The sequence below is a fragment of the Cervus elaphus genome, chromosome 10 (genome assembly GCF_910594005.1).
Source record: "Cervus elaphus chromosome 10, mCerEla1.1, whole genome shotgun sequence".
In the NCBI taxonomy this organism is placed as follows: domain Eukaryota; kingdom Metazoa; phylum Chordata; class Mammalia; order Artiodactyla; family Cervidae; genus Cervus; species Cervus elaphus.
In genome coordinates, this window is record NC_057824.1 from 55547574 (window position 1) to 55556724 (window position 9151).

General features: G+C 59.4%; 1 protein-coding gene across 1 annotated transcript; it reads left to right on the plus strand.

The window, feature by feature from the left end:
- The first annotated feature begins 1297 nt into the window (after positions 1-1297).
- LOC122702055 lies at positions 1298-5305 on the plus strand. Its single transcript, XM_043915565.1, has 4 exons — positions 1298-1811; positions 2212-2819; positions 4813-4944; positions 5042-5305. The coding sequence occupies exons 1-4, from the start codon at positions 1655-1657 to the stop codon at positions 5303-5305; spliced, it is 1161 nt and encodes a 386-aa protein (XP_043771500.1). The 5' UTR covers positions 1298-1654.
- Positions 5306-9151: the final 3846 nt, after the last annotated feature.

The following is a 9151-nucleotide window of genomic DNA, read 5'->3' on the forward strand; positions in this document are numbered from 1 at the left end:
GAGCAGACCCAACGTCAGCCTTCCTTCTCAGGTCCACAAGGGGAGGTCACAGGGCTGACCTCGCCCCCAAGATTGCAGAGACCAGTTCACACAGAGATGAACCCCGAGTTATGTGGGGGCCGAGGATCTGTTTCACACTAAAAAATGACCCTGGTAGACAAATTCCTAAATGTGACACAAAACGAGAGCGTTTCAGAGGATATTGAGAGACATCTTTGCAACTTCTGTCTGTGGGTGGACTTCTCATACAATTTACAAAACAATAGCTGGAAAGGCAAAGACTGATCAATTCTAACCCAATTAAGAAATTTTGTCTCACCGAAAGGCCCCATAAAAGGAGTGAAGAGACAAACCACAGAGTGGGAGGAGACCCGTGTACATTCAACCAAAAAAGGAGGCCGGGCTACGGAACACCAACGCGAACAGGAGTCAGCGGAACTGAGTGCCTGACCCAACGTGGCAGCCAGCAGCTCAGCAGGAGGAGCCCAGATAGATCGGACCTCGTTAGGAGTCAGGAAACGCGAGTTAAGATCACAATGCGAGATCCTGACTCACCCGGCAGCTTGGCAAGCGTTTAAGCAGTGGCCGGACCAGCGGCCGTGAGGGCGCGGGAACCCTCACGCCCTGCCGGGCGGGGGTCACTTGGCACCAGGGTCTTGGGAAAGCCCAGTGAGCACACCCTGGACAGCCCTTCCGCCCTGTCATCAGCCCCGGAGAAATCCCCGAGCCGAGGACGTGGGGGTTTTGAGGGAATGTCCACAGCAGTATTATTTATAAAGCAAAATAAAAAAACACAAAACCTGGAAACAGCCCAAATGTAGCACTCAGGGCAGCGTGAACAGTGTGTGAGGTGTTTGCACAGCAGAGCTCACCCTGCCCCAGCCACTGGGAAGGACTCAGCTCAGAGGGGCTGCATCCCGGGATGCGAGGGCCAGAGGCCGCTGATGAGAAATCAAGACCCGGTTGAGGGAGCGCACTCAAGATAAAGCGACACAGAAGAGCAAGGCGGGCCCTGTCATGAAGCCCAGGGCCGGAAGCCAAGGGGTGAGGCTCGCCCCTGTCTTCACCTGGGGGCACACGTGGGCTTCCCAGCGACAAGCCATTGCATACACTGCACGTGGGGTCTGACTCCTTCCCCCAATCTGCCCTGAGCAGGATTCGTTTCACAAGTTTGGGAAAACTGAACTTCAAGACAGAAAGGAACTGATCTGCTTTAAGCCCCTTTCCACCACGACCCCCGCGGCCCCGCAGCTGTTTCCTGCAGCAGATCAGGTGTCACCCCTCCCCCCCGCCCCACAGAGGTTTTCCTGGTGATGCAGCTGCTGCCGGATCCCATGAGCAGGTGGTCAGGGTCCGAGCGAACAGGCAGGCGGAGGGCTGGGTGCCCGGCCGGGCCTGAAGAGACGGCAGAGCCTCAGGAAGGCCGCCCACACGGGCTCCGGGCTGAAGGTGGTCACGGTGCTGCTGAAGGTGACGGGGCCTGGCGGTGATGGCCTGAGGGGACCCTCCTCCAGGTCACTGAGGGGCCCCTGTGGCCTCCACAGTCCAGAGGGGAGACGTGGGACTTGCCGTGGCCCTTTGCCCCAGGCCTCCGTCTCCAGCGCCCAGGCTGGCTGGTCATCAGGGCTTGGAGGGCCTGGGGAGTGCGTGGCACATGGAGACACACACCGCAGAGACCGAACGCGTTCTTCCCTCCCTCCTGGCATCACTCCTGGCATCTCACTTCCACCCAGGAGGAATGTTCAGGAGCTCATTGGCATCTCGTGCTCCTCCTGAGGGCTTTCCCTGTGGGCGCCGTGCCCATACCCCTGGTGAGTCTCCAGTCCTGAGCAGCTGAGCCGTCAGCCAAATGCCCTGGGTCCCTCCCTGTCTCCTTCTGCCCTTGTGCAGTTCAGAGTCACCCAGATTCTTCCAAAATGAGGGCCTGGGCCTGGGAGCAGCACAGAGAACAGGGCAGGGGGCAGAGGGCAGGGGGCAGGGGAGGAGCGAGGGGCAGGGGGCAGAGGGCAGAGGGCAGGGCAGAGGGCAGGGGAGGGGTAGGGGGCAGGGGGCAGGGGATAGAGGCAGAAGAGTGGCCCTACGTGAGCTTTTCCTCAGCCAGGCCGGGAGTTGGAACCCTGGCCGGAGGCCGTCTGCGTTGGGTGGTGACTGGCGCCTGTGGCTGTGTGTCCCCTGACCCGGAACCCACGTCTTTCTCTTCCCACCTTTCAGAGCTTCTTGTGGAGCCTAAATGGAAGCCCTCTAGCCTGGACCCTGCTGTCCTGGGGGCTCCCTCCTGGCACCCTGGGCCCTGTGTGCCTCCAGCTTTGCTCCATCTCAAGGGCTGCCACGAAGCTCGGGTCTGCAGAGGTGTGGCTGGATGCCTCAGGATCGTGTCCACGGCACAGGGATCGGAAGGTTCCTCTGCTCCCAATCAGCAGGACCTCAGCCAGACAGGAGGCAGGGGAGGGCCCCCTGGGCGCTGGCTCTGTGACTCTCTGCTGATGGACTTAGAATCCAAGTCATTGCACTCGGGAAGGGCCTGGGGATGGGGCCACGGAGCTGCCGCAGCAGAAACCCCCTCCATGCCAGGGGTGGGGGTTGTCCAGGAGACCCTCAGAGCGGCTGCTCGGACTCCAGCTGCTGGGGTGTCCGGGCTGGGGTCTCTGGGCTGGGGTCTCCTGTGGTCAATGTCTACCTCCCATGCCCCCCTGACCCCAGCAGCCCCTCACCCCTCACAGGCAAGAAGCGTCAGTGTCTGGCCCTGGGTTCCCACCCTGAGCCCTGAGTCAAGGTCATCTCTAAGCAAGGCGGCGGCTATCCACACTGACCCGGAGAATGTGCTGCCTGTCTTCACGACGCCTTCCACCCCTTCTCGCCCCCCCGGACCAACCCCGCCTCCCACCCGCCGCCGCCCTCCTGCACACCCTCCCAGCTTCTCTTTCTCACAGACAGACAGTTCCTCACAATTTCCTCCTGGATTAGCTAAAAAACAAAAGAAGAATACAATTCTTTTAAATCAGAATGGTAGAAATTGTCCACACAAAATAAAATTTGTACAAACTAAACTGCCTGTGGTAAATTTGGCTTTGGACTCTAAGTTAAGAGTAAATCATGCTAACTGTGACCCAGGAAAAGAGGATATTTTTTCTGAGGCTGGGAAGGGGGCAAGCCTCTCACCCTTGGGTGTCTCTCCTGATCCCCATAGATCCCACACGAGAAGTTCTAATCATAAAACTGATATGAACAATTAATAATGAATAAATCATAACTTTTTGGTAAAATTGAAATGGAAAAAAATTTATTTCTATGAATAGAATTTTAGTGAAATGAAAAAAAAGGTAATTGGAAGCTGTTTGATTTCAAGTTCAGATGATTGACAAGGATTAATAGAATTTGCCCTAGAAAAGTGCTTTTTTGTTGAACATTAATCCAGGAAGGCAATATTATAGTAACAATTTTTATATTCAGATGTCACTGAGGTGCACACAGCTTCACTCTCTGCACACACATGGTACACACATGGAGCACACACACACGGTGCACACACATGGTACACACATGGTGCTCACACAGAGCACACACAATGCACATACACAGTGCACACACACGGTGCACACACATGGTATACACATGGTGCACACACACAGAGCACACACACACAGCACACACATGGTACACATATGGTGCACACACATAGCACACACATGGTGCATACACGGTGCACACACACGGTGCACACATATGGTACACACAGTGCACATACATGGTGCACACACAGTGCACACACACGGTGCACACACACAGAGCACACACATGGTACACACATGGTGCATATACGGTGCACACACACACGGTGCACACATATGGTACACACAGTGCACATACACAGTGCACACACATGGTGCACACACATGGTACACACATGGTGCACACACAGAGCACACACAGTGCACATACATGGTGCACACACATGGTACACACATGGTGCACACACAGAGCACACACAGTGCACATACACGGTGCACACACACGGTGCACAGACATGGTGCACACACATGGTACACACATGGGGCACACACACAGCACACACATGGTGCATACACAGTGCACACACACATGGTGCACACATATGGTACACACAGTGCACATACACGGTGCACACACAGAGCACACACGGTGCACACACGGCGCACACACACAGAGCACACATATGGTACACACAGTGCACATACACGGTACATACACATGTGCACACACACGGTGCAAATACATGGTACACACACATGGTGCACACACACACACACACAAGCCCCGTCCCAGGAGGGCCCAGCCCTCCCTCTCTCACTGATGTGTCCCTCAATCAAGGGATGATCCAGGCCTCGGGGTCTAGGCCACCTTCTCTGCTCTGATCCCTGTCCTTTCGGGGTTGGATGAGTTCGGAGTCCTTGTCACTATTCTTCCCTGCCCTCTGTGGAAGCCTGGTAAGCCATTTTTCCTGGCTGTTTGTCCCTTCCATCAAGAGTTACCATTTTCTTGGCAAAAAATACAACCATATCATTGCTATCAATATATAATATTATAAAAATATAATTAATTAGCATAAGGCATGAAAATGATACCTGTGAGGTGCTGGGTCCTGGCGTGAGGCACCCGCCTGGCGGCCCAGCCCCCCTCCGGCTCCCCAGCCTGGCCCCTGGTGCCCCTCCCCAGGGCCTGTGGGCTGTCCACTCCCAGTCTGCTCGGGGGTCCCCTCAGTGGGGGCTCTCCTGCCCCGGTGACCCCAGGGGAGGACCCCGGCCCGCCTCTCTCTGATGGCTTGGCCTCTTCCAGCCCAGACAGGATGGCCTGGACCCCGAGGCCAGACCCCAGGTCAGCTGTGGTGGCCGGTGGGCTTCACCCCACCAGCCTCCCACCTGCTGTGTGCCCTCCGTCAGGGCTGGGGGGGACCCGCTGTCCTGCAAGGTGCGTGTCTCCTGCTGTCAGCTGGCCCAGCGCCCAGCGGAGGAGCTGGGGAGACTTCACTTGAGGGAGGGGTCAACATACCCTCCCCTCTGTGCAGCCACGAGATAGTGATGCAACTCAGCCTGGGCGCGGGGGCTCTGCAGACCAACACCTCATCCCCAGGGATCTGCCACCATCCGACGTGGGCCCACGGCCCCGGGCCATTGTCTGCCAGCGGTGTGGGCATCCTGGCAAGTGCGCCTCTCCTGGGTGGGCGCTTCCAGAGGGCAGGACGAGGGTCTGTTTGGGCCCTGGGCCGGTGCTGGTGTTGCTGGAGAGGGACCCTGTGGAGCCTTGGTCTGGTCTGGGAAGGGCCGGCTAGGGATGACTAGCTCCCGCCCCCCGCCCTTTGCTCCTGGGGTTGGGGGTGGACTGGGGGGGCCACAGTCTCTCCCACTCACAGCCTCTCTGGGCCTGTCTTATCTCTCAGGCCCTCTGGTTTCAGTCTGTTTGTCCTGACAGGTGCATTTATCTCCTGCTCTTCATGCGTCAATAAACCCGGGACGCTTCAGGGACGCCTCTCTGAGGTCTGGCCTCTGGGGTGAGGCGCTGGGGGTAATGGCGCCCCGCACAGAGTGGAGGATCCTCTTTCTTCACAACCCCCAGCGGGTCTGAGGAGCCTCTGGGGCTGCTGCTCTGTATAAGGGCACAGGTGTCTGACACGGAGCGGGAGCCTCCTCCTCGGGGCTTCCGCAGCAGCAGCAGGATGAAGCCCCGCTCACCCTAGTGACATGGCGGGCCCCAGGGGTCAGGGCCCTCACCAGCAGAGCTGGGACTTGCCCATGGGCCTGATTTATACGGTACTTGCTGCCTGGGCGTTGGACTGCAAAGCTGTTTTTTTTTTTTCCCCAAAAAAGAATGTTTTGGAAAGAGCTTCTGTGCTTTTCCTCCTGGGTGAGCCCCTGAATGTGTGCAGTGAGGCAGGGGAGAGTGGACGAATCCAAAGTGCAGACTGAGGGGAGACCCCCCCATCCCCACTGGTCTGGGGCCTGTACGGACCCCCCACCCCCCGCGCCCGCTCGGGGGCCCTGTCTCCAAACCTGATTCTGCCCCATATTGGAGCCTGGAACCTGTCAGCTGCCCGGGCCACGAGGAGGGTGCACTCCCAGGCCAGTGGGGCCACCACCCACGGCCGGGAGCGCAGAGGGCCAGAAACCAGCAGGTGTCATCGGAAGTCTGATTAGACTCTGCGTGGAGCTGGAAATGTAAACACTGATAGAGCCAGCGGACTTAGGTGCCCTCTGCCCTGAGACGTGATGTCACCTCAAGCACCTGTTTCTGGACGGAGCTCCGTGGACGCGGGTGTGTCCGCACCAGCACTGTGGGGAGACACAGGTGTGCTCATGGGGGCAGGGGGCGGGACGAGGACAGGGCCTGGCCCTGGGGGTGTGTGGAGCTGGGTCCCGGCTGCAGGGACTTGCCAAGCCCAGCTGGCCTGTCCGGCGGACACAGGGCCAAACAAGGCAGCTCTGGGCCTCCCGGAACTTATCTTGAGTCAATAGGAGACCGGGTGGTTCTGGAGGCTATTGACGAGTCTGGAGACAAGGGCGGCATTCAGGCCACAGCCTGTTTCCAATGAGCTCAGCTGCTCCACAGCTGGGGCCAGGGACAGGCTCGCCCCCGACTGCCAGGCCTGTTTCTCCCACTGGTCAAGGCTGACCGGGCCAGGGAGCCGGGTGCCAGGGGAGCCCTTTGCGAGAAGCACCCAGAGCCAGTGTTGAGGTGGGGCAGGCGGGGGCCAGGGAGTTGCGCACCACGGCTGCAGGTGACCCAGTCTCCCCCGTCGGCAACAGGTTTCTAGAATGAAACTCTTGCTGATCAGGGAGGGTGAGTGTGAGCAGTGGGGACCCAGTCAGTGTCCCTGGAGCCTGAGGGCTGGTGCACCGTGGCCTCACTTCCGCGGGGTTCCATGGGAGGGGGCAGAGTGGTCCTGACAGTTTCCACTGCCTTGTCCTGCTGCTGCGGGATGCTTGGGAGTGGTGAGACAGGCAGGACAGGCTGTCCGCTTGCCTGGCCTCTGGGCCAGTGCGGTGCAGACTTCGACATACCTGGGGTCTCTAAACACAGCTTCTGCTTAGGGAGGCGGGTGGAGCGGGGATCCTTTCTCCCCACGAGCTTCTGGACGCAGAGAAGCCAGGTTGATGAAGACCAAGGCGAGGATCACTTCTGGAGTCATGGGCTCTATGTTCGGGGTGTTTGCTCACCTCCAAGGAGGCCAGGATGCTGCGGGACACTGCTGTGAGGGGCTGACGCAGGAGGAACGGACGGGAAGGCGCCGGGCCGGCAGCGAGCAGCAGCTCCGAGGCTGGAGGGTTGGCGCCCCGGGCTGCCCGCAGGCAGCAGGTGTCCCAGACCTCAGGGCCCTGTTCTCTTTGCCGTGGCCTGTGAGGCCTCTTAGCCTGAGTGCAGCAACACCCCCAGCACCGTCAGTGGAGACCCCTGACTGGGCTGGGCACTGTCCACCTGGCACTCGGAGTGTGACTGTCTTAGTCCACCTGTGACAGGACACTGCTGGCTGGGCCGTTACCAACAGCGCATGTGGCTCTCAGTCTGGAAGCTGGGCCTCCGGCAAGGCGCCAGCAGCATCCACCCTGCCGAGGCCCTGCATCCTGGGTCTTGGATGGCGTCTCCTTGCCGTGTTCTCATGTGGACGAAGGCCCAAGGGGCTCTCTGGGGCCTCTTCGTATGAGGGCACTCATCTCATCCAGAGGGCCCCACACTCATGACGTCAGCGCACCAGAGCAGCCCCCCAGCACCGTCACACTGGGCGGTTGGAGTTAACACGCGAATGGAGAGAAACAAACATTCAGTCTACAGCCGTGACCTTCTTCAGAAATGGGGTCTTCGCACACAGATGTGGCTGTGGACCTCAGGGTGAAGTCTTCCTGGGTGTGGAGTTGGCCTTGCGTCACATGACGGGTGTCCTTCTCAGAAAAGGGACTTGGGCAGGGCCACACGACGAAGGAGTAGAGATCCCGTGACGCGCGTGCGGGGGCCTTGAGACACCACAGTCGCCAGGACAGGAGCCAGGCCTGGACCAGAGGCTGCCTCCAGCCTCAGAGGGAGCCGGCCCTGCCCGCACCGTGACCTCCGGCCTCTGAATAAACATCTGCTGCTTAGGCACCCAGTGTGCCCTCACCCCGGGAGCCTGGGCCTCTGTAAAGCCCTAACCTGGAGCCTGTCAGGGCGCACCTGGTCCTCCAGCTTGGTGTGCTGCCGTATCACCTTCATTTAGCTGCCTTGCTAAGCCCTTCCTGTGTGCCAGGTACAGGGGTGCAGACAGGTATGGGGTGCACACAGGTATGGGGGTGCAGGCAGGTATACGGGTGCAGACAGATATGAGGGACAGATAGGCATGGGGTACAGACAGGTATATGGGTGCTGGCAGGTATGCGGGTGCAGACAGGTATGGGGTGCACACAGGTATGGGGTGCAGGCAGGTATAGGGGTGCAGGCAGGTATGGGGGTGCAGACAGGTATAGGGGTGCAGGCAGGTATGGGGTGCAAGCAGGTATGGGGGTGCAGACAGGTATAGGGGTGCAGGCAGGTATGGGATGCAAGCAGGTACGGGGGTACAGGCAGGTATAGGGGTGCTGGGAAGAAGGTGCCCTTTGTCCACGGTGGAGTTTGTTGCTTTAACAAACGTTGCTGAGGTCCTACCACACAGCCCCTTGTCTCACCTTCAAGATCGCCTACAACCTCATGCACCAGCCCCCACTAACACCTGTGTTCTGTCTCCTCACCCCCAAGCTTGTCCCTTGGAGCACCCATGGGTGCTGGTGGCCCTGCAGGGCAGCCTCCAGGCAGTGACAGGTGGGGTCCAGAATGACCATCTCGAGGTTCTGTCCCCCTGCGGATGTGGACAGACTGAGGGCTGACCGCGGCTCTCAGGGTCACCCACTCCCTCTGACTGTCCTCCCCTGTGCTTCCCAAGATGCTTCCCGAAGCCCTTGGGAGCGCGGGGGCAAGCCCAGGGCGAGACCCGTGAGGCGGGCGGAGACCCTGTGCTGGGGGAGGGCTTCCTGTGCCCCCCGGGGTGGCGGGGTGCAGTCAGGCCTCCTTGAGGCTCCCAGGAAGATGGGGGCTGGGGGTGACAGGGAGCAGGGAGGGAGAGGCATCCCTAGGTCAGCCTAGGCCACACGTGCCCTCTGAGCACCCACTGTTTGCT